Genomic DNA, 23,801 nt, shown 5'->3' on the forward strand with positions numbered 1-23,801 from the left:
TCTCACACCTTCACCAAACTAGAGCCTCCTGAGCTTGAACCTGTGCCTTGCCCAGGCGACGAGCTGTCACTGGTGTGATCGCTAGGAGGGGGAAGGATGTAACCGCGCAGCAAATACTCAGACGACTAATGAGACAATGGCAGCAGCAATACCGGCCTGGCCCGTGAATTGGTAGTACTAATAGATCGTGCCATCCATCTCTGCGAAAGCTCCCGTTTCCTCTCTTCTTCTTTCCCTTCAATCAATCACAGCCCATAATCTCAACGACAATACTCTTGATATCGCCGAGAAAGTCCCAAAACTTTGAACCAAATCACCTCGATACACGCCACGCATCACGGTCAACATGTCCAAGTCCAAGGCCCCCCTCTTCCTCGGTCTCACTGCCGCCGGTGGTGTCGGTTACTACCTCTACAGCGCGGGCGGCAACCCCAACGCTGCCGAGAAGAAGTTTGAGAGTACGTGTATTGCAGTCTTATACTTCATGCGTATGGCCATGGAACAATGACGCTAACCGTTACGAACAACAGGCGACGTCCACAAGGCTTCTGCCGAGATCAAGTCACACATCCCTGGCCGCACTCCAGACGCCCAGAAGGGCTTTGGCGATGCCGGTGCCCGCGCCGGCGCCAGAATCGACTCTGCTGTACGTAATACGACGTCAATCAATAGCTGAGGTACAAGCCTAATATTATTCCTCACAGGCTGCTGAGGCAGACAAGCAGTTCTCCTCTGCAAAGAGCACCGCCGAGGCCTACGCCAAGGATGCTAAGGCTGAAGCCCTGAAGAAGATTGACCAGTTCGACAAGAAGGTCGAGGATGGCACTGCCAAGGCCAAGAGCGGCGTCTCCAGCTGGTTTGGCGGAAAATAAGCACTCTTACGAATGACGATTTCTTTTGTGTTATGACCTTCGGGTCACTTGTTACAATAGGGCCGGGTTCAATTATCTCAGGGTTAGGAGTCTCGTGACATGAACCAATTCTAATACTTTCGACTCAATTTTTCGCTGTCCCATGCTCTAATCGTCATGTCCCGTATGCGCCTACTTATCTCGGTAACATAAACCTGCCCCGGCCACTTGGGAAATTATTCGATACAAGTATAATACACACCTTATTTCTCTATGCGATCCGCCACAAGCTTCAAGATTTCCTCGGTTTCTTTTCTCGCATTCTGAGGATGCTTGGCGATTGCCTGCCAGTGCTCGCCGTGGCGAGGCTCGTTGAGGACGCACTTGTTGATGACATCCGCTCGTTTCTCGTCTGTACCGTGCTGGAGCAAGAACTTGTAGTACCATGCCCAGCTGTCGCCGTTGTCGCTGTCCAGAACCAGCGCTTTCTCGAACCAGTTCTGGGCCTTCTCGAGCTTGCGCTCGCCCCAGAAAATCCGGGCGACGGCAACAAAGAGGATCGGGTCGTTGTCCACCTTCTTGATGGCCTCCAGAGACCGCGGTTTCCGCTGGGTTCGTGGCTCCAAGTGCCAGATTTGCTCGCTCCACAAGAGGCCACTCTTCGGGACTTCTTGAAGAGCCTTGGCCATGAGGGACTTGGCCTGGTTGATGTTGCCTGCCCGCCGCTCGATGCGGACGGACTCGCACCACAACTCTGGGGACTTGGGAACCGCCAGACGGGCTCGATCGAGGACACTGCGAGCCTTGACAACAAGGCCAGCGTTCTCTTCCAAGCGGGAGTAGAGGAGCCACAGGGGAATAGACTTGGGAACAGCCTTGACACCGGTGCTGTAAGACTCCCGCGCCTGGCCAATCTTGCCAAGGTCCTCGTAGATTTGACCCTTGAGCATCCATAACTTCGCCGCGCCAGGGAAGTATTGCAGAGCTCGTTGGGCGAGGTCCAATGCTGCCTCGCTGTTGCCCAGCACTCTCTCGAACACCACACTCTTCATCCAGACACGATCCGTGGGCGCCTGTTCGCGAGCTTCCTCCAAGAGCTTGCGCGCCCGTTCTGTCTCTCCGTTTTCGGCCTCGAGCTTAACGGCAGCAAGCCAGATATCTTCGTTATCGGGGTTCGACTTGAAAGCCCTGGCAAGAACAAGTCTGGCATTGTCAACCTCGCCGGCCTGCCACTTCTCCTTGGCCAGCATCATCCACAACACCTCACTCTTGGGGCAGGCCTCAACAGCCTTCTCCAACACCTGAGCGAGGGACTCTTTGGTTCCGTGATTCCTTTCCAGGTCGGCGGCGGCCATCCAAAGCGTCTTGCTGTTGACGAAAACACGCAAGGCGTAAGAGTAGATGGCACGGGCTGTTTCGTACATGCCGCGGTTGATGCTGCTTTTCGCGTCTTCCATCCAGGTTTCCTTCCGGTCGTCGTCCTCGTCCAAGCCGTAGCCCAAGGTTTCTTGGATGATGTTTCCGCAGGTGATTATAGCGCCCTCATCCTCGCACTTCTCAGCCTCGCCGATCCACTCCTCTCGCTTCGGCATGGCAGACTCCTTGACGAGAACTGCAACAGCACGCTTCATGACGTTAACCTTCTGTCCTGTGCCGAGCTGCTCCTGCAGACGGGCAGCAGCAATCCAAATCTCATGGGATGTGGGAACTGCTTTTCGTGCCCTGTTGAGGACCTTTTGGGCGTTCTCTGGGCTCTCCAGTCTTGCCAAGGCCAACCAAAGATCAACGGAAAGGGGTATAAGCTCAGTTGCCTTGGCGAGCAGCAACCGCGCATCTTCCGGATCTTCTTCCAAGTTGACCGCTTCCTTCCAGAGAGCCTCAGATTCTGGGATGTGGTCCAGAGCAAGTCGGATGACTCTCTTCTTCGCTCTAGGTTCATTCTCCAGCCTCATCGCCTCAACCCAGAGTCGCACCGATCGTTCATTCTTCTTGATGGCATCCGCGGCGATAATTTTAGCGTTGCGACCTTCGTTCAGTCTAATGTTCTCCAACCAAACGTCCTCGCTTTTGGGGCAATTTGTGCATCCACGTGCAATCACGTTGCGCGCCGCGACAGTCTTGCCTGCAAGCTCCTCCAAGCGTGCTGCCGCAATCCAACCCGGAGCATTATTCGGGTTAGTCTTGATGACCGAGGTCAAAAGCTCGCGCACTCGGTTGATGTCACCAACTTGCGCCTGAGCTTCCGTCAGGCCACTCTTCTGTAGACTGGTGATGTAGCCCTTGGGGTCGATGCTCGTCGCGCTGCCACCAACGGAGGACTCCGTTCCATCCAGAGATGCCTGCTCAAGCTTAGACTTGAGGACCTTGTCTCTCGCCGCACCGATCTTGGCGAAGTTCGTCATGGTTCCGTCCGCCGCCTCTGAACTTGCAGCTGCCCCGTCATCGGAAATGGTGGTCCCGAGCTCTCCCTGGGCGCTGGCTCCTGCAAGAACACTATCGGGAACGGCGTAGAACCGCTGCTGTCGCATTTGTTTGCTCCGTCTATTCTTTCCGGTCAAATCTCCAACCTCGGGCAGGTTCGCCCACTCCTCGTCCGATACTGTTGACAGTGCTCTCTTCAGGTCGGCAAACTGCTGTTGAATCTTTGGGTTTTTGCGCTCGTATTCTTCTTGCTCGGCTTTCTCGCGCGCCTCTCGTTGTTTCTGTCGCCTCTTGGCCATCTTCTCGTCTACCTCTTTCCATATCCTGTCGGCTTCCTCGTCGTCTTTGTCGTACACTCCGCCAGCGAACAAGCCGACTTCGTTATCGGGGTCTTTGAATCGATCGTCGTCATTGTCATCATCCGCTTCTTGCTTTTTGCCATCGGCACCGATGCCTAGTTGCGCCGCGCGCTTGGCGACAGCCTCCTTGATCTGGTCTTCGCTGGGCCCTTCGCGTGCAGGACCCAAATCTGATCGCGTCGTGAAGCCCGTAGCACCTCGACCGAGACCGGCGACGTAGTTTTCGGGAGCCGGCTGGCTCAAGAAATCGCGGCGGCTGGCCATGGTATCAGATGCGCTATGCGTAAATCGTTGTCGCGTGAGTGGTTGCGGATGCGCGCGACAGGACGTGTATGTGCAGGAAGGCAGATATAGCTGCAGCCCATAGCTAGGGGAGATAGGCGCAAGGCTGAAGTGGTGCCAATTTTTTTTCCCTTCAGGTACCTTAAGCTGCTGCACCCTTGTCGCCACGGCAAAGTGGTGGGGTGGCTCCACTAAATTTTCCAAAAAGGCTGCCCCTCCATCTTCACCGCAGACTTCGACATTGCGAAGATTGAGGCAGCATACTGCAGAAGCCAACTGCCGCGCATAACCCCGCGAACCCTCCTCGAGCTTCGAAACGGTCTTTATGCGAAATTGAAAACATTTGCGCGAGCACGAGAACAACATGGGCAAGGCCAATGCCGGAAAGCGCAATGCCGCCGGGTCGGGGAGCCCCTACTCGCGACCAGGAAAATCCAACAAGACGAACAATGTGTTCAAGTTCAACGTACGTAGAGTGCTTTACGGTGTGCAAGCTTCAATTCTGACGCTATTTTCAGACCAATGTAGGCCAGCATATCCTGAAGAACCCTGGTGTTGCGGACGCGATCGTCCATGTACGTGCCGAGCCCCCGACGGAAAAGAAAGACAGGAACTTTGCTGAACAATGCGCCTTAGAAAGCCGAACTGAAGCCGACGGACACTGTTCTCGAAATCGGTCCTGGTACCGGTAACTTGACTGTGAGGATATTGGAGAAGTCAAAGAAGCTCATCGCGATCGAGTTCGATCCTCGTATGGCGGCCGAAGTCACGAAGGTTGGACCTCTCGCTCTCGTAACGGTCTTCGGGGGCTGACAAGACCATATGTAGCGTGTACAAGGAACGCCAGAGCAGCGCAAGCTCGAAGTCATGCTCGGAGATGCCATCAAAGTCGACTGGGTTCCCTTTGACGTCCTCATTTCCAACACCCCCTACCAGGTATGCCGTGGGAATTCCTGGGCTAGGGATCTAGAAGCTAAACATCAGTCAGATCTCATCTCCTTTGGTTTTCAAGATGCTCGCCATGCCCAAGCCGCCTCGTCAGGCAATCCTCATGTTCCAGCTCGAATTCGGCCAGAGACTGGTGGCGAAGCCGGGAGACAAGCTCTACGGCCGGTAGGTTTTCCGCTGCAGGTTGGCTTTGGATGCATGACTGACAGTCCGATCAGATTGAGTGTGAACGCCAACTTCTGGGCGACATGTTCCAACGTGATGAAGGTTTCAAAGGCCAACTTCAGGCCACCGCCGCAAGTCGACTCGTGCGTCGTTCGTATTGTGCCCAAACAGGGAGCCGAGCGCCCTACCATCAGCTTCGAGGAGTTCGACGGCCTCCTCCGTATCGTAAGTCACAGGAGAGGATTTCAACACATGGTCGTGGCTAACGATGTTTCACAGTGCTTCAACCGCAAGAACAGGACTATGCGTGCAAGCTGGCTCGGCACCAAGGAAGTTCTTCAGATGCTCGAGAAGGTAAGTCGCGAAAATGGACTACGTCGCTAGACTCTATCTAACGCTGCAACAGAACTACCGCACGTGGGCTGCTTTGAACAACGTTCCACTCGACGAGACCTTTGTCGAGGACGACGAAGACGATGCTATGGACATGGATGACGACGCTGACGCCGGTGGCGACGATGATGATGTCGAGCCCATGGACGATGATACCCCGGAATTCTTCAAGGAGCTCAAGGCCAACGCGGCCAAGGTCCCCGAGAAGACCAAGAGCAAACGCAAGAAGACCAAGGTCGCCGCGCTCGTTAGGCAGAAGATTGAGGGTGCGCTCGTGAGCACCGATCTCCTGGACAAGCGTGCCCGCGCTTGCGACGAGACGGATTTCCTGAAACTTCTATCCGCCCTCAACTCTGAGGGCATTCACTTTGCTTGATTTTGGTCTAGGCCTTTTGTGTCGTATATGGTAGATACGGATTGTTGACGGCATTTTATGGCCTGGCGTTCATGGCGTACAAAAGAGACAAGATATCCTGCAGGGTATGAATATAGAATGAAGATACTGGTGCCTGGAGCTACCTCTGCCGCATCTCATTAAGCTGCTCTGATTCTACGTATGAGACAACCTTTAGGCACCTTTTTTTTATACGATGATTATCAGTAGGTGTGCTCAACATCGAAACCGATTAGTCGAAGACGGCAGAGCAACTCCACATGGCTATGCGGCACTCTTCCCTAGAAGCTGTCGCCGAGACCAATGACGTCCATCAGGAAGATTCTCATGGCACCAATAACACAACGTACAAAAACACACAAAAGTCCCACGAGCCTCTAGAGTAACCACGTGCTCATGGTGAAGACATGCCACACAGTCGGACATGAGACACCGATCTCAGTCGTCCAAGGAGGAACGACGTCAATTTGAGACGAACATCCCGCTCAAGATGCTCCGGACTGGAACAAAGACACAGAAAGAGCCTCATCTTGCGGATTGGGATTCCGATTCCACCAACCCCAGACCGAGGTCGACCGAGGCGCCTGCGTGTGACCGTTCCAGCTTAGGCAAGAGATCTTCAACGGCCAAGGCTGTTTCTGTTCCTAAATGAGGTCGACGGGTAAAGGAGTCTCAACGGTCATCGATCCATCACAATGCGAAGCTGGCTTTGATTGGGCAGGCCCAAGGCATCGACTGTGGTGAGCGGTGGCCAGTAAAGGGGCGGTTGATTAAGCCGTGACAAGTTCGGACATGATGGATGGAATTGGCAGTTGCATCCTTCCCAAAAAAAACGCCTTCTCTGCCCTTCACATTTTTGGTCCCGACTCCCGTTAAATCCGTCAAGGGCAGATTGGGCCGATGGGGAGGTGAACAAGACCAGAATGTCACCCTCCGCCCCCGTTTTGGGTGCAACGCAGCGCTTCCCTTTCGCGTGTGCTGCCCTACCCGCGTCCTGGGGGAGCGGCAGCACCGCCTCCCGGATCTCAGGAATAGGGCATACGGAATACACATGGCACTTGATTGACTGGTCGGTCCAACATCGCGTGTAAAACCGGGAAAGCAGGCGCAAGAGACGTGAATTGTCAGCAGAGGCGCGGGAAAAGGGGGAAGTGGGAGGAGGGGCTTTGTGCATGCGGTTTTCTCGAAATGAGACTTGACAGACCATCATCCATCCCACTTTGCTCAAGAGCTTGGGGAAAAAAGCAGCAGTACCTTGCTGCGGTCACTTAGGCAGAAGGCTACATGATGACCACCAAATTTGACCTGCCTCGCTTACCCGCGTGGCCTCCCTCCCGCCAGCGCATCGCGACGAGGCCGAGCAAGGCTCGTCCCATCTGACAGGCGCGGGCGAACCAGGAGGGTGGTTTGGGTGCGTGTGGGTAATGACAGGTCCAGGCAGTCTCCAGTGTGTCATTGTCGACCAGATAAAACAAAATGAAAAATCTACCTGTCGAAGAGTGGCACGTCATGCCACTGCCCATGTAGCTGCTCTAGCTCGCTGTTCAGGTTCCATCCTTCACCCAGCCTATAGACTCCCGGGTTCCTGCGCAGATGATCACCGCCCAGCAACGGCGCTGACGCGCAAAGGGGGGTCGAAAGACATCGAGACTGTTATCACGCGCGGGTGGAGGGACTCCCAAGATGGACGCAGTTTGACGTGGTATGTCTCTGACAGTTGTACGTGGGGGCCAAGTTTGCAGGTGTTTGCCAAGAGGCTTGCTCGACAAGTTTCGACGGGCAACAAGAAGAGACACGGGAGGCACTGGAGACTCGTTTCGTTCAAGAAACGTCTGATCGGTCGCCTTTCTCTCCCCCCTTGGAACTAAAGAAGTTGACTGGTCGAAAGCCCGGCTGGGAATTCCCGTCGCGAAAGTGCTCACCACCTCGGCACCGTCGCACGGGAGTGTAAGACTTGCCAGCCAGCCAGCGGGACGGCCAGCCCTCCCCGAGAGTCCCTTTTGGGTTGGTGGTGGAATGTTACAGCGAAATCTGACATGCCTCCCTTTCTTCCTGCGCCTGACTGAGCCACACTCTGCTCCCGCAGGTCGCTCTGTGCAGGAGATAAATCCTTTGAAGCGCCACCGCAGCATGTACTTTCTCAGCGGTGTCGTCGCACAGCAGCATCAGATGCCAGATGAGCCGTTCGCCGGGATTCGGTGCTGAGAGCTGCCGGTGAGGCGCCTCGGTCTGGCTGGGCAGGGAACGGGGACCCGTTTCCTGTCACTTTCTTTGCGGGGACCACCGACGACCCATCATACGACAGAGTCAAGCTCTCTCGAGGCTAAGGGCCTTTGGGGATAGGCGTCGATGAAGAGGGCACCAGGAACGGTCCCGTCAGGATGGGCCGAATCCTGTCCCGGTGCAACGATCGCGGCCATCGTTGAGAAGGGCTGAATAACCATGAGTAATGAGTAACGTGAGACGACCTGAAGAACGGCGCGGTACCTATTACTTCGTAGGTAGCGGCAGCGGCCCCGTCTCCGTCGGTCGCCTTCCTGGGCGTACTTTAGGTAATGTGTGTGCTGCCCGGCCCCCAAACGGAGGGATTCAAGGGAGATGGGCAGCAGCCAATCGTCCGTCGCGTTTGCGTCCAATAGGCCGGTACCGTCGGGATAGTGTCTGGGAAGTGCAGGTAATTGCCTCGTGGGCGGGTGGGTTCGTTGTGACATTCAATCGGGGGGCCGGGGGCCGGCGCCCTTCTTCGTCTTCTTTTCGCTTTGGGAATGTCTTGGATTTTCCAGAACCCAAGTTGGCGGCCCCCTCCCTAATCAGAGCCCAATGTCGGGTGTGCAACCAGTCGCGTGCTTGCCACGTCGTCCACTTGGCCGCCTGTGAGAGGCTGTAATTAGGAGAGGGAGACGACTTTTCGCCCGTTGACTCGCAGCTTTCTGTTCAAGAGCAGGGGCTTGTTGGCAGACATACTGCGCAGACAGAACGGGGACATGCGGTGTCGAGACGGACGTGATGATATGCAAGACAGGCAGCAGCAGTTCGCTTCGAATGGGGTTAATAGTTGGTTCCCCATATGTGGGCGTTCAGAACCCTTGTGGTCTCTGGTCAACGAAAACTAGGGGGGATGCAGCGAACCGCGAGACAGGAGGCCGGTCAGAGTCATCTCGAGGCGAGGTGAAGTGCCCCTCAACAAGCCAGGCAGGCCGCCAGGCGGCCAGAATATCACCGTAAAGAGGGGATCAAGTGAGTGAGCGCTGTCGGCCTTGTCTAGCAGCTAGGTGTTGAGAGGGTTGAGCGTCCGGATGCGGCCGGCGCCATGATCCCTTGGTTCATCATGAGGGCAGGAGTTTGTGAGTTGTGCCTGCGCTTGACAAGGGTTAGAGTCTCGGTAGACAGGCACCAACTTCTGTTTGTCTCTGCTAGGGCCCGGGACCAGTTCCACGTATCAGCCTTTGATTAGTGTGTCGACTGAGTTGCCCGAGATGGTGTGTCTTCAGTCGGCATGCGAGCTTGTCAGATCGCCAACAAGACCCAGCCGTGCAGCATGCCTCGTGACTGCGGGATGCGTCCACGCAGTGCCTCATCGTCAGCCTGGTTGGCAGTTGCAAAAATCCTTACCGAGTAGATGATACACTCAGCGACAGCGAGATGGCAGCATTCAAAGGGTACCTCTTAGTGACATATTTTGTGCCACGGTACCCATATTATGGGAAAACCCGCATGTTGAAGCAGACGACGCAGGATATTACTGGTGTTAGTGCGGGAGGCAGACCTCAGTCCCAGCTGCCAGGTTCGTCGTTCCTGACTAAATACAGCCGCTGACAATCATACTTGTGACAGAGCTGATATCACATCAAATCAACCAGAGAGATCGAGATTTTGGAATGGGAGAAGAGGGACAAGAGTGGCGGTATCGATAGGTCCTCAGCATCCCTGGATGGGCAGGGTTGGAAGGGCACGGTAGACAGGCCGGGACCGTGGTTGGGAGGTGCGAGCATCCCGAGGCCTCGATGGAGGAGTCCGATGTCAAACAGCGGTGATGATAGAGGAGGCGGGGAAAATCGGTGACAGGCTGTCGGTGCAACATGGGCGAGAGGGAAAAACAGAAAACTAGGGAAAAAGAAAAACAAGGTGGGTTTCTAGAACGGGGCCCAGATGCACCGTGTGTTCTGGCTTTGCCTTGTGCGGGTGTGTGTCTGTGGCCCATCAGCTGTGCCTTCCAGGCCGCCTGGCAGCACCGTAGCGCACTTCAAGCAGTTTGCGCCTTGCCATGGGTGGTGACGGTGACTTCCACTGCTGTGTGTTGTGACTTGTGAGGTTGGTGGTTGCGGTGCATGGTGGACTCAACGCATGGATGCTCTGCGGTGCAGCAGTCCATGCCATGACTGTTTTCTGGGGCCCTGGGGGCAGTGGATTGAGCCAGCAAAAAGTCGCATCCAGAAAAATTCCAGATTGAGAATGGGCGGAGGCTGCATCCACCATCCACTCATCCACAGGCCGGCGAGGACGAATCAGTGTGGAGGAAAGCGTCCGGGACAAGAGTTGCGGTCTGAGGCATCCCGCGTAGTTTCAGGGTTTCTGCCGGCCATGGGTCTCCGACTCTCACAGGTTTCCTTTGCTCCTTTCCTTCCCTCCTCACCATCGGCCCAACTGACGGCACCGCGCGGTACCTACCGCCCAACCCCTGCCGTCATCCTCAGAGGTACGTACCCAAGTATCTTTTCTTCTGTCCAGGGCTGCGATTACCTTTCACCTACGGTTGACGGGACTCTTCCCCCGCCCAGCCCTTGCCTAGTGTGTTTGCAGAGGAGGAGCAGCAGCAGCCGGACACTCACCAGAGACGGGAAGACACGCACCGGAGAATCTGCCAGTTCTCATCGATGTTGTGTTGTTCGGTAGGTAAGCCGACCAGCCCAGTCAGTGATTGCAACCTCCGACTTTGCCTTGACTCTTGACCTGTACTGTACCCCCTTCGGAACAGTGATGTTGTATGAAGAGAAGCTGTGTTGTATCCGGCGACGGTCGATGGGACTTTCCCGTCATTCATCTTTCCCATCCAAGTTCCATGTATCCAGCCGTTGTATTTTTTCTGCCCCTTCCTCTATCCTCGCCGGGTCCTCCGCCTTTGGTCCTTGTGACGCTATGCTGGGACCTGCAGCCGGGTCGGATCCATTCCATTCCTCGCGTTGGCTGCTGAAGGAATCCATCCGCGGCGCGACGCCCCCCTCCCCAGAGTTCCCGATTTTCTTCTCGGCGGAGAGGAGAGGAGAGGAGGAGAAACGAAGCCCTTGGTCGTCGGTTCAACGCCTCGGTTGACAGAGACGACGCGGCCCATTACCCGGCGACACTCGAGAGGTGCGACTGGACGGTAAGTACTCCGTCCGTACTTACTGCCTGCGTAAGTATCCTACCGCAAACCTTTTGCAGAGGGCGGTTGGCTCCCCCGGAACTCAAAGGCAGAATCGGGTGAAGGCGCAAAAGCTTTGTCGCTGACTTACTCGGATGGGGCTCTCAACGACGCTTCTGATTGCTACGGACTGTCAGGAACGCTTCCGCGGTGCCATGAGCACCAAGGAGAACCAAGCTCCCTCAAGTCCCAGACCTGCCCATGTCTCTCTGTTGCCCGCCCATAAGACACGCTCTCAACTTGACCAGAAACATTTCTACCGGGATAGAGCCGGAAGACGGGAAGGAGAAATCAAAATTCGTCGGGGAAATAAAAAGACGACGAAGCAGGGCGGGAACGGAGGGAGGAAGAGATAATTTGCGCTGCTAGTCGTTCTGTTAATACTAATCGTTCAGGCCCAAAGACGACATACCTACCACGCCTGCCTGCCTACTGCCAAAGGCAATGTACCGTGAAGCTAAAAGATCAGGCATGGCCGTTGGGCAGACACATCAGGGTCGCCCCTTCCCATGTTGAGTCGTTTTATTTGCTTTTGTGGGATGTCCGTCTTCGATTTTTTCTGATTCCTTGGATCTTGTTCGCCCTGTGCCCTCCTTGCCTTACTCGTTTACATTGCATTCCCTTCCGCTCTCCGGGCCCCCTTCTGCGAAGGAAGGTTTCTTCGGCCTTTGTCACTGTGCCCACCGCGCGCAAAGCGAGAGCAAGGAGCTCGACTCCGGGCCTGTCAAAACCCATTGATTGTTTCTGCCGTTCCTTTGAAGGACGCCATTGGAAGGTTGGATGCGTTGGATTAAGTGTGTCATGTCCATGAGTAGGTAGGCACACAACAGTACGGATGCATAACACGTACAGAGTACACGCAGAACGGGGTGACGATGGGAATAGTGCATGCCCAAAAACAAATCGGACACAGAGTAATCAGATGGAACCTGAGGGAAGCCAGTTCTCTGTGTCTCTCCTCGCCTCAGTGACGGCAGCGGAGAATCTGTGCATTGCCTCTGCTTAACTGCGGTAATGTACGGTACCTGAGGCCGGAGACCAGGGCAGGTCAGTAACATGCCTATGTTGAGGTGGTCATGGATACTTTCATCCAAAACTGAGTACTTCCCTTCACGCAGTTGCAGAGGTTCCCAGGAACGGGGAGGCTGGTGAGCTTACCGTCATTCATCAGCAAAATGCATCCCTGTCACCATGTCGCGCTACCTGGCGCATGGGTCTCCTTCAGATGAGAAAGTACCTCTCCGTACGTACCGTCCGTACCTGGACCTTGGATGAGGTAGGTCTGGCCCCTTGCAAACAAGGCACTGGTCTCCGGCAGGTGCTTTTCGATTTTTTGGGCCGCTGAGGTCTCTGAGACTCGCTGGGCAGGTCGTAGTCGTCACACACTAAGAGCCCGCTCCTTACCGGCCGGTCCATCCCAGCACCGACCACCACCTCACCCTTTCCCCCCCCCAACTACCTGTAGCCTGTAGGTACAGCAAGCACACTCGCTGAGTTGCCGTCGCCAGTCACTCATGAGGTATCTTTCCGCTCAAAGTAGGTACGGCAATACTTCGAGTCACCTCCTCAACTCAGTGCTGGCTACAGCACACCACACCCGGCAAGCAAGCAAGCAGGGCAAGCACCTGCAGCCCGTGTTTTTGGCTTTGCACTGACCCGACTGCTTTACTGACCTCATTCCCGTCTGGTCTCCCGCTACCACCACTCATCCGTCTTCGTCTTCGTCTTTTACATCAGACACACACACACGCTCTTCTTCCGCCAACTTACACCACCTTCACCACTCTGGACTTCTTCCCCCAATCCCCTCATTTTTGAGCTTCTTACTCTTTCTCTGACAACACCCATATCATTTCACACCAGATCACTTTCTGTTACTTACTTCCACAAGTGTCCCCGTCAGACACATCCACAGCAGCCACCGAGCCAGCACCAGCACCAGCTTAGCCACTCGTCGACCACGAAACCTACCTCTCAGAGACAGACACACGACCGCGCATCCACCTCGCCTTCGTCCTCCAAGCACCGGCAGCCGTAGCCACCGCAAACGACGAATCCCAAGATCCCCAATAGGATCCCGCCTCGTCTATCCTGAATTCCATCCTATCCCACGTCGCATTGTCGAACACCATGATAGGCCTGCTTCCGAATTACGACTGCCGGCTCCCGTGTTAGAACCCACATTGGATTGGTATGAGGACTACCTTAGACGAGGCTCCATTCCCTTTGCTGTCTCACTTGGAAGTCCTCGGCCATGGAAAAGACATCCAGCACCACGAACGGGTCCTCTGACGCAAGCCAGTCACGATTAGAACCCCTAGAGACGTCTACCACTACTACTCCCTCCCAATCCACCACCCTCGAGCGCCAACCTTCCTCCAAGCAATCCTCGGCCACCACATCCCTAACTCCATCGCCATTCAATTCGAGAGATACCTCACCTACCCGTCAGACCGCCAAACCTACCGCCGCGACTACTCCCAAGACGACTGCTGGCCTACGCTCGCGCAAGAGCAGCAGCCAAGACTTGACCGCGGTTCGAACCCCCAGATCCACCACCAGCATACCCGGCCCGCCGACATCGTCAAGGACCCTCTCCGCCGCCACAACCCCTACACTCCTCCCACACTCTCAAGAATCATTTCTCAAATCAATCAACCCGCAAAAGACGCCGCTCAACACCGAAGTTGCCCAAACACGAGATAGCCCTCGCTGGCCTGTGTCGCCTCGCTTGCGCTCCCCCCCTCCGCAGCTTGGGAAGCCTCAGAATCCTCCTCCGCCACCACCACGTCGAGCAGAGCCGGAGCCTCCCAAGATAAACCTCACGAGAGCATCTCCTACCCCTCAATCCGAACCTTTCCCATCCGTATCCGAGAGCGAGACAGACGACTCTCAGCTCCAGTCTGGAGTGCGAACCCCGGTTACGGGCTGTGGATCCGCATTGGAAACGGTGCAAGAAGTGAGCTTACCGAACTCGCCCGGACAAATGGATTCCACGTTAGAGAAGGTCAACGAGAAGCTGGCCCACGAGGCAGCTGCCAGCGCCGACAACGTTACCCAAGTGGACCGAGCTGCCCGGTTAAGTCGAGGATCTCTGCACACTACAGACGGCGACACTGGCACAGTGAGAGTGCGGTCGCAAAGTACAGCTCCCGTGCCCACAGTCACGCGACAGTCCAGTGTACTGTCAAACAAGCAGGGCAAGAACAAGGCTTCTGGGGAGGGATCTGGTCTCATCGTCGAGACGGAGACCGTCTCTTCCATTCCCCAGGTGGCATTGGCACCTGCTGCCAAACTGGAACCCGGGACCGGTACACTGAGAGCGAAACCTAGCACGGAAACTATTCGACCCAAGAAAGAGAAGAAGAAGACCAGTCGGAAGCAGCCGACTGTGAACCCTGGAAATGGTAAGAGATCCCGTCCATAATTCAATTGCTCCTCTACGAAGCGACGCCATGCCTTGTTACCTTATGAAAAACCAACATGGTGGCATGGCAGGGCGACAGCTACCCGCTAAATGTCATTTAAAAAAAAAGCCTCGACGCTCTGTAGATCATCTTGAGCAGTTGGCTGACTTGCAAACGCTGTGTAGCATCATCAAAAGCAGATATTTTTGAGGCTAAAGTGGCCAGCGCCGTTGATGAGGCGAATACATCAGATTCTGAGGAGACATTCGTCTACGACTCCAACCCTCCTGATGTTGAAAGACGTCGGTATCACTCGCGAACACCCAGCGCTACCTCGATGATTAGCCAGGCCGACAGAGCCGGCGCCCTAGGCATGCGCTCAATCCACGAGGCTTTGCAGGTAAACACAGCCGCGGGGCTGAAGAAGAGCATGAAGTTCGTAAACACCTTCAACAGTAACGGCGCTGAAAGCTTAGGCGCCGACGACGATGGGAAGGGCAGTGGTAGAAGTGCGGGCGTCGGATCAGGAAGAGGCACAGGGAGACATCATCACCACAACCACTTCGGTCGCTGGGGTCGTCACCCTGGGAACACGCACCCCTCGCTCTTCGACAATGAATCTCTGTTTCCGAACGCGGCCCGATCTAAGATGTCGGCCAACAACTCGAGACAATCGTCAGGCCCTCCTAGTCCGAGAGTCGCGAGCTCAGCTAGAGGCGGTCCCCACGCTCTCGGAAAGCGGTCCTCGATTCAAATGGCCCGCTACGACGCTGATGATACGACAACTACCGGCGCAGACGACGAGCGCACCCCTCTACTCACATCTACGGTGCGATCTGCGCGTAGAACGCGCCGTCACCCCGCAAACCTGCGAAATCTCGAATCGCAGTCGTACAGGCAGCAGCCGTCATACTTGAACCGGTTCGCTGCTTGTCTGGTGGTAACCATGATGCTGTTGCTTGTTATCACCGGCGCAATTGGCTTCATGTTCGCTACCTCTCAACCACTGACGGACATTGAGCTTGTATCCATCAAGAACGTCCTGGCCAGCGATCCGGAGCTGATGTTTGACCTGACGGTCAAAGCTCATAACCCTAATATTGTGGTGGTATCAATCGACCAGGCAAATCTAGAAATTTTTGCTAAATCTCCTCACGCTGGTACCGATTTCGATTGGTGGAAGCGGCCGCATGGGGACGAGTTGGAAGACCCAGACGTGCATATTCGCGACGATCCTCCCGACGACCCGCCCGACGACGACGCCGCACCAAACATGCGTCTCGGCACAATCACCGAGTTCGACAGCCCGCTGTCCTTCGAAGGGTCCTTCTTCAACAAGGGCGTCTCAGCATCAACTGGCACCATGCGACTCCATCTCCCAGGCAACCACTCCGCTGGAGGTTCTGAGCGTTGGGGACGCATCATCCAGGACGAGTTCGATCTTATTGTGAAGGGTGTGGTGCGTTACTCCTTACCACTCAGCCAGCGAGTCCGCAGTGCGCCGATATCTGGCAGAACCACAGTCAAACCCAACTCTGCCAACGACCCATCTCTCCAGCCCAACATGACCTTACCCGGAGACCTACCAGAACTAGAGTCCTGATGGTCTTGACGGCGGTCGACACATTCGACCATTTCCTTTGTCACTTGTTCTGTATATTGAGCGTGCATGGCATGGCATTAGCATTTCAAGGGAAAAAAGTGGCGTTGAATGGTAATTTCCAGCAACAAGCGCTTTGGGACAAAGACAGACAAAAGCGACCTGTACATATCTCTTCGTTTCGCGAGCATCGCCAATCACGATGGCTCCTCTTTCAGCTGGCGTTCGTTCGGCCTTTGTTTGCGTTTATTTTCTCCTTTCGGATTACCACGTTTTGTGGGCCATCACATGTCCTCACTGGGCACACCTCAAGAAGCGCAGCGCACTCATTCAGTAACGGGACTTGTTCACTCGGGGTTAGGGGACTGGAATTTGCTTTTTATTCTTTTACTGTTATCACGGACTGGGAATCTTCTTCTTATGAGACGGCCTTTTGAACTCTGGGGGTTTTGCATTAGATGGGAAAAGTGGCAACTACTCTGTTGTAATTGTAACGAAGCTTTTGATGACCAACAGGAGAAACGGGAAGAAGAGTCAGGTCCACCCAACGAGGTGTGACCTCAAGAAAAGTTACATTCAACCAAGGCTACAGTGCTGTCGATGGACTGGTGATGGATGAGATTGGACGTCACATAGAATGCCTCACACGTCTCTAGCTGGATAGCGACGTGTCAGTGGGATAATTTTGCCTAGGCAGAGTCTCCTTTGCAGGAAGTAATGAATCCATGTTACCCGTAGTGATCTTCTCGGCGTGGTTCAGGAGCGAGACCACTAGATGTGTCTGCTGGATCAGCAGCCAGCCAACCTGGCAGATTGTGTGAACCGGTACCAAACTGACCGCCTTTACGGGTTCGAGCTCGAAGGAATGTTTTGTGGGTAAACAACACGACGTAACAAACATGGGGTTTGGGTTGCCGCGGGAGAGTGTCTTGTTGGTGTTCTCCGATCGGAGCGGTCCGGCTTGGGGCCCACATCGAAGCAACCCTCTATCTCGCAATTTTCTTTTCTTTTTCCTTTTTTCTTTTGCCACGCCTCTAGAATCTCTCCACGTCAAGCTAGCCGGTGACATGCCCCCCCTTCCATCCTTCCCTGTCCACTGCCAACTTTGTGTTTAATGATAAGGATCACGAGGAGGAGAACGAGTGAAGTGGTCCCCCGTTACAAGTTCCTCGTGATGACGATAATCTGCTTGTTCCCATGTCTACATGGAACTGGGTGAATGCCGGTGGTGGTGATTATGATTTGGATTGGGCATCAGTACAGACAGTCAGTCTCCTACTTGCCGGGAATCACCGCCAAGTCTCTTTCTTTCTGCCTGGGCCCTGGATACCGACCTACATCGTACACAGGTGGTAGGAGTATTGGGACCGCGCAAGGCGCCGGTTGAGCATCCACACGATCCACTTCGTCTTGAGCCCTTGCAAGCTCATTCGAGGAACATCGGGCAACTTGGCCGAGCGGTCTAAGGCGCCAGACTCAAGCGTCAGCTTGATCCTCATAGAGGATAGCATTCTGGTATCGAAAGATGCGTGAGTTCGAATCTCACAGTTGTCACATTTTTGTCGTTGTTTCAAGGTTGGACATGATGTTCTCCTCTGCTGATTGGGTATCTGTGTATGTATGCTTGCATTAATTATTTTTGGTCTTGTGTGGGCTTAGTTAGACGTTGCCCACCACGAATGAGGTTTGTGGCTTAGGTGTGGGAAGTGAGTCTGACAAACCTAAGCCAGGCAGCTGTTGATCCAACTTTTGGTTCTAGTTGATATTTACGGAAAGCCTATGAATCGATTGAGCGCCCGAAAATAATGTTGTGGGCGGCGGTGTCTGTGAGCGTTCTCGGATAAGCTTCGGGAAGCTTTTCCCAACGTCTGAAATAACGCAAGTAACTGTACAGATTGTGCCATTGACATTGCAAGAACCGAGTCATATAGCACGCAACAACACTTCTCACTTACTCTACATATCTCTCGTGTTCATCAAGTGTGATCTTTGCTTCCACCGCCATTCCAACTTCCTAGCCACCAGCAATGCCCGTCATCAACACCAAGGAGCCCGCCTCGGCCGTCGCCGCCGCCCTCAAGGCCGAGGCCAGCGAGGACAAGCCTGCCTACCTTGTCGTCTACGCCTCGCACCGTAACGGCAAGTCGTGGTGCCCCGACTGCACGGCGGCGGAGCCGTACATTGAGAAGAAGTTTGCCGGGGATGAGGGTACCGTCAGGGTTGTCTACGCGGGGTTGCCCGAGGAGTGAGTTTTTCTCCCCGTTCCCGCGGTTTGCTTGTTTGCAAAGGTCCTTTTTGCGAAATATCAATAATATGCAGCCGCGGGATTGGACTTGGATAATTGCTAATTTTGATTTCAGGTGGAGGACCAAGGAGAACCCGTGGAGACAGGAGCCGTTCAACGTGACAAACCTGCCTACCTTGATCAAGGTCTCTGGCGAGAAGGTGAGTTTGATTCGCTGCCCGTTGTAACTCGGGTTTGGCTCAAAGAGTCATGGCTGCTGACATGTGACTCTACCAGAAATGGGAGAAGCTTGTTGAGGCAGACGTCTACAACCAGAAGAAGCTTGACGCCTTTGTCAGCCGCTTGTAAATCCCATACGCAGAAGAATGAGTAACATGACTATCCAAAGTTGAAAGCGCCAAATGACCAAGCCTTGTTTCTTCCGGTCCCCCGTTGAATCGTGCTTATCTCATCTCATCACAAGGGGAATGTGTGTGATTTTACGGAGATTTTCGGTCTCGGGATGGAAGTCCAAATTGAGTGGTCTATGCATGGAAATAAGGGGTCCTGAGGGGAGAAAAACGTGGCTGGTGGGGGAGATGATGATTATGCGGGAAAAGAGGCCGCCTGGTTTTCAATGAGCTGCTCTTGAGGTCTCGTGTTGGACGAGGATGAAGCCTGTCTTGAGTCGCGAAACGGACGGGTTTCATGAGGTCTAGACGCGTGTTCGTGGGCGGAAGGCAGTGCGTATTTCTCAGCGGCCGAGTCAGAGACGTCTCAACAAGATGGGAAAGCTTGATGTCTACCAGAATGTTCTGCGAAAGGGTATCAATTTGCCGTCGGACAAAGAAATTTGAATTCGATGAATTCTGACTCAAGTGAATTGAGTGTGAAGGCAGCAAATGATGCTTAGCAGGCCGTCTGCGCGAGGCCGTGGCATATTCCTGGAGCAAGAATTGCTCATGTTTTGACAAACACTTTGGACGGTCTTTCACATGACCACAACTGAGGATTGCGTATAGTAGCACTCGGATGGACTTTATTACCTCCCCTAAAGCGATTTGACTGAAGTGAAAACCTGGGATGGCATGCCGGAAGGAGCGGTAATGCCATGAGATCTTCTGGCACGCCATGAGAGGATGTGCTCATCGACGGCCTGGTGGAAAAAGATGCTCTTGAAATAAGACCGCGATGGCTTTACATGGCTTGGAGTCTTCCCTTTTGTCAACCTGTGCTGTTGAAACGATCATGTTGGCCTCAGACCGCCGCTTATCTTTCATATAGACAGACGTACTGTCTGATGGCTGAAAGAAATTTGAAACTGTGAATCAAGAAACGAGGGAGACGACGACGAAGGCGACGACGATGGAGATAACGAGACATCGAGGTACAGTCGCCGTAGAACGATAGCAGTCCCTGTTCTCTTGCGTATATACTGTGAGTGCTGCTGACATGACAAGCCTCAATGCTGAAGACGCAACTCAAGTGGGTAGTCAGAGCGAGTAACTGGCCATAAAGACATTAGTACCTATAGGCCGATGGACCAACAACGATTCCGTAAACACTGATAGCCGCAAATATCTCCATCGAAGTCGTGGATCGTAGAACCTGCTAGAGCCTTCGCCACGTCATACACGCCCTGAGAACATGACAAGACTCTGCAGATAGCCTTCTCCCTTGCAGCATCTGAGGGAAGAGTCGTGCACTCCAAGACCCAGACCTTGGATCTCCTGTCATCCCAATCATCGAAAGCTATCCAACTCTAAACCGACTCAGGCTGAGTCCAACGACCTTCATCTGAAGACGGCCCTCCTTCTTTCGCGGCTATTCTTAGGTTCTTCGCCGCCACAGTCCACCACTATCCGTGATTTCCAGGCAAACATGACGTACACAAGCACGACAATCATAGAGCAACTTGGAATCGCATAGCTAACATCAAACCATCTCTGCATTACTCATGTATCTATCCAACATTACGCCTCTTCAGCGAATGCCATGGGATTTGGCAAACCCGCAAGGCTAAACTATGCAAAGACGCCCGTCATCAAGTAGTCTCAGCATACTGTCATGCTGTTTTGTTCATGAACACCGTTGGAAACACATATCCCTCGTCTTCCTATGCTTCAATTCGTCCCTCATGCACAGGCTCGAGAGCCAAACAAACATGTCTTGCCTCCTCCCCCCTCTTTCAAAAAAAGAACTGATGAATAGATATAGTGGGTTTTAAAGAATAAGTACCTGGCCATATGAAAGCAAGAGCACCTCTGCCAAAAAAACAGAAACAGAAAAACAAGATGCTTGGGACGGGGCGCTGTCTTCGTCTCGTACAACTAAACTGCAATGCCACCAGACCTTTAATGATGTGCGTCCGCAAAGCCAAGTAAAAAAGCTAGTGCCATATGAAGGACCCAAACGACAAAAGAGTTCCAGCGTTCCCGCGAAAGAGAAGGGGTATCCCGTCTGTCTTTTTCTGTATCCAACGATGCCAAAGTTTTTCGCCCGGTTGTGTAGAAAGATGGATGCGAATGTGCCAAAGCATAAGGGAGAAGTCATAAACATAACGGCGTAATCATGTTGCGGCGATTACTCGGGGATCGGGTCGCTGTTGGCGGCCGCGTTCTCATCCTTCTTGCCCCAGCCGGAGGCCCAGCCCATCCAGCTGGATCGCTTGTTGTTCTCCTGCTTGGCCTCGGAGTTCTCCTGCACCAGACGCAGAGGTCGGGGCTTGTTACCGCCGGCGAACGTGGTCTGCTTCTCGTGGTGGGAGCGCGGGGGCGACTGCGAAGGGGGCGTGGTGATGTCACCCGAGTCGCCGCTCATGCTCGAGGTCTCGCTGCGCATGCCGGGGAAGTTACCCGCCGTAGGCGCCTGCTGGCCGCTCGGAGCCCGCGCCGCCGCGTTGGGGTTGCCGTTGAAAAAAGTTTGCGATGTTCGTGGGGTGCGCGGGGAGCCAAGGGGCGGTGAAATGGGCCCGTCCCCCGGACCCTTGTACATCTGGCTGACGAGGTTCACGCCGGTGAATTGCTCGCTCATCGGACGGGAGCGGCGAGTGCTGGAGGAGCGGGTCAAGTTGCCGATAGGAATGCGAGGCGCTGTCTCCGGATCGGTGTGCGCTGAGTTCGCTGGCGTAGCCGAAGGCATGTAAGACATGGGCCTCGGCTTGGGCTTGTTCGGGCCGACGGCCATGGTTTTGGCGCGCTGCAGGAGCGAGGCTCCGGATGCAGGCGGGAGCGGGAGTTCTTTGTTGGTGTTGGCCGCGGCAGGCTTGGGCTCGCTCGATGTGTCGAGAATGTGCTCGAAGTCCTGGTGCTGCAGAAGTCTCTCGATGATCTTGTTAATGTAGAGCGTCAACGCCTTGTTCTGGTCCTTCATGCCCTTGAGCTCAGACTCGAGGCGGCGGACATGCTCGTTGTTATTATCGGACGTGCTGTCTGAAGCCTCGGACAGCTCGTCGGCCAAGCTTGCGCCGCCAGAACGGCCCTCGAGGGCATTGAGAGCATCCTGGTTGGCAGAGACACCCATGTAGCTGAAGTCGTTCTTAGAGAAATCACCATTCAGGGTCTTCTCCTGCAGGAGCAGCTGGTAGCTCTCGTTGTCCTCCATAAGGCGGGCGTTTGCCATGCGGGCTTCCATTAGTAGCCGTTCCACCTCCTGCAGCCTCCCGCCACCCTGGTTCTCGGATTCGACCAGCTTGATCTGGGCCTCGGCAAGTTCGAGGCGCAAAGACTCAATGAGCTTGTCCTTCTGGAGAATCAACTTGGAGTTGTTCCGCGAGTCGCTGCGGTTGAGGGAGGAAGGTGGTGCAAAGCTTCCGTTGTCAACGTTGGGTGACGTCGCCGCTGCTGCTTGATGTTAGTAACAAGGCATTGAGATGGACATGATGAAACACCTACATTGCCTTGAGGACCTGCTGCCCTCCTCGTCGTTCATTCTTTGCGACAGGGTGTCCTTCAGCCTCTGGATGATGGTCTGCATCTCCTCCTCCCTGTTGTTGAACTCTTCCTTCTCCTTGTTCATAGAACTCCTCTCGGCCTCGTAGATGGTCTCCATCTCGCGCATCTGCCTCGCGTTTTCTCTCTTCTCGTTGCGCAGGGTCTCGATTTGTTCCTCGGTCTCGTGCACCTTCTCTTCCAGCTTTGCAGACTCCTTGAGCGCATCATCCAACCTCGTCTGCAGTACTTCGGCCTGTTTCCTGTACTGCTCGGAGGAGATTTCGGCCTTGGAGAGGCGCTCCTTGAGGTCGTCAAGCAGCGCAACGGTTTCGGCCCTAGCAGCTTCCTCGGCGTCGGTGTTGCTGGTGTCGGGAGCAGTAATGTTGGGGGTGCTCATGGTTGAGCCTCTCCTGGCATGGGCGGCCACACGAGCAGAGACGGGGGTTGTGGTGCGAGGGGGACCTCTGCGCGGAGCTGAAGTAGCGGTCGGGGTGGACGATCTCGAGGGGGTTCTCGCAGGAGAAGAAGAGGGCGAGGCTGAGTCGGTAGAAGAGACTCTACCGACACCGCCGGCGGGCGGCTTCTTTGCAGTGGCAGCTGACATTATTGTCGCGGCGGGCTTTGTTTGTGGCGATGGTGTTGTTGTGTTCTAGTCGCGGCGGAGGTAACCTGGGGAAACGGGAGCGGGGGAATCGCCCTTCTTTTTTTTGGTCGAGGTCGAGGGGGATAAGGCCAAGCACTGCGGTGTGTGCAGTGAGCCGTGTGGGTGCGGGTTATTTCTGTAGTGACGATGTTTCGTTCCAGAGGAAACAATCTACCTCAGCAGAATGTTGTAATGGCTTATTCTTGGACCAAGTGGCGTAGTGGGAGGAGGGACAAGACGGAGGGGAGTCGGTCTTGTTGTCGATCGTTGGGCCCCAGAAGTCAGAAATGGAATGCGAAAGTGTGCTGTGCTGTGCAACGCAGGTGCCAGTGAAGAGGGCCAAGTAGTAGGAGTGCGGTGCAGAAAAGAGGGTGTGCGGCAGCAGCTGTGCAAGCTTAAGTCGTCGGGTGTCAGACAGTCAGCCCCGGTCAGGTAAGGTACCTGCGGTTTGTACTCTGTATCTGCTCTGCTCGCCTGTCTCCTCCGTGTACGGGCAGCAAGCAAATCCACAAGTCGGATGCGTTTTGTCGGTGACGGTGACGGTTGTCCAGTCACTGTCCAGACCGCAGGGACTGTCTCCAGCGAATTTCCGATATATCGGGGGGCGTCTCCAGGGGTTTAATTCGCTAGGCCGTCGGGAATGGGAGGGCGTCGACCAACCAGCACTCGGGGAATAGCTCGACCTGAGAAACGATGCTTTTTTGTCTCCCGTCCAACTCCAGGCCGCTAATGTTGCGTTGCGTTGCGTTGCGTCTGAGTCTCTTCTCTTCCCGCTCAAACA

The 23,801-nt window shown here is 54.7% G+C and overlaps 7 protein-coding genes across 7 annotated transcripts; 5 read left to right on the forward strand and 2 right to left on the reverse strand.

Moving 5' to 3' along the window:
• Nucleotides 1–346: 346 nt before the first annotated feature.
• On the forward strand, nt 347–872 carry CGCS363_v013308 (uncharacterized protein; the record flags this gene model as incomplete). The annotated part of the gene is made up of 3 exons (XM_036645157.1): nt 347–458; nt 531–646; nt 705–872. The coding sequence occupies 3 exons, from the start codon at nt 347–349 to the stop codon at nt 870–872; spliced, it is 396 nt and encodes a 131-aa protein (XP_036489127.1).
• A 242-nt stretch (nt 873–1,114) lies between these two features.
• prp1 (Pre-mRNA-splicing factor prp1) lies at nt 1,115–3,895 on the reverse strand (the record flags this gene model as incomplete). Its single annotated transcript, XM_036645158.1, has 1 exon — nt 1,115–3,895. One exon carries the CDS (start codon nt 3,893–3,895, stop codon nt 1,115–1,117), a length of 2,781 nt encoding a protein of 926 aa, XP_036489126.1.
• A 382-nt stretch (nt 3,896–4,277) lies between these two features.
• DIM1 (Dimethyladenosine transferase) lies at nt 4,278–5,795 on the forward strand (the record flags this gene model as incomplete). The annotated part of the gene is made up of 8 exons (XM_036645159.1): nt 4,278–4,379; nt 4,432–4,488; nt 4,550–4,687; nt 4,742–4,849; nt 4,902–5,026; nt 5,080–5,251; nt 5,306–5,380; nt 5,433–5,795. The coding sequence occupies 8 exons, from the start codon at nt 4,278–4,280 to the stop codon at nt 5,793–5,795; spliced, it is 1,140 nt and encodes a 379-aa protein (XP_036489812.1).
• Nucleotides 5,796–9,123: 3,328 nt separating this feature from the next.
• Nucleotides 9,124–9,875, forward strand: CGCS363_v013311 (uncharacterized protein; the record flags this gene model as incomplete). The annotated part of the gene is made up of 4 exons (XM_036645160.1): nt 9,124–9,157; nt 9,231–9,292; nt 9,566–9,597; nt 9,674–9,875. 4 exons carry the CDS (start codon nt 9,124–9,126, stop codon nt 9,873–9,875), a joined length of 330 nt encoding a protein of 109 aa, XP_036489813.1.
• A 4,325-nt stretch (nt 9,876–14,200) lies between these two features.
• Nucleotides 14,201–16,224, forward strand: VAC7 (Vacuolar segregation protein 7; the record flags this gene model as incomplete). The annotated part of the gene is made up of 2 exons (XM_036645161.1): nt 14,201–14,621; nt 14,807–16,224. The coding sequence occupies 2 exons, from the start codon at nt 14,201–14,203 to the stop codon at nt 16,222–16,224; spliced, it is 1,839 nt and encodes a 612-aa protein (XP_036489811.1).
• A 2,024-nt stretch (nt 16,225–18,248) lies between these two features.
• Nucleotides 18,249–18,814, forward strand: CGCS363_v013313 (Thioredoxin-like protein Clot; the record flags this gene model as incomplete). Its single annotated transcript, XM_036645162.1, has 3 exons — nt 18,249–18,466; nt 18,582–18,666; nt 18,743–18,814. The coding sequence occupies 3 exons, from the start codon at nt 18,249–18,251 to the stop codon at nt 18,812–18,814; spliced, it is 375 nt and encodes a 124-aa protein (XP_036489101.1).
• A 2,214-nt stretch (nt 18,815–21,028) lies between these two features.
• Nucleotides 21,029–22,981, reverse strand: CGCS363_v013314 (uncharacterized protein; the record flags this gene model as incomplete). Its single annotated transcript, XM_036645163.1, has 2 exons — nt 21,029–22,287; nt 22,339–22,981. The coding sequence occupies 2 exons, from the start codon at nt 22,979–22,981 to the stop codon at nt 21,029–21,031; spliced, it is 1,902 nt and encodes a 633-aa protein (XP_036489816.1).
• Between the last annotated feature and the right edge of the window lie 820 nt (nt 22,982–23,801).

This window comes from Colletotrichum siamense, assembly GCF_013390195.1.
Source record: "Colletotrichum siamense strain Cg363 chromosome Unknown KSG_Cg363_contig09, whole genome shotgun sequence".
In the NCBI taxonomy this organism is placed as follows: domain Eukaryota; kingdom Fungi; phylum Ascomycota; class Sordariomycetes; order Glomerellales; family Glomerellaceae; genus Colletotrichum; species Colletotrichum siamense.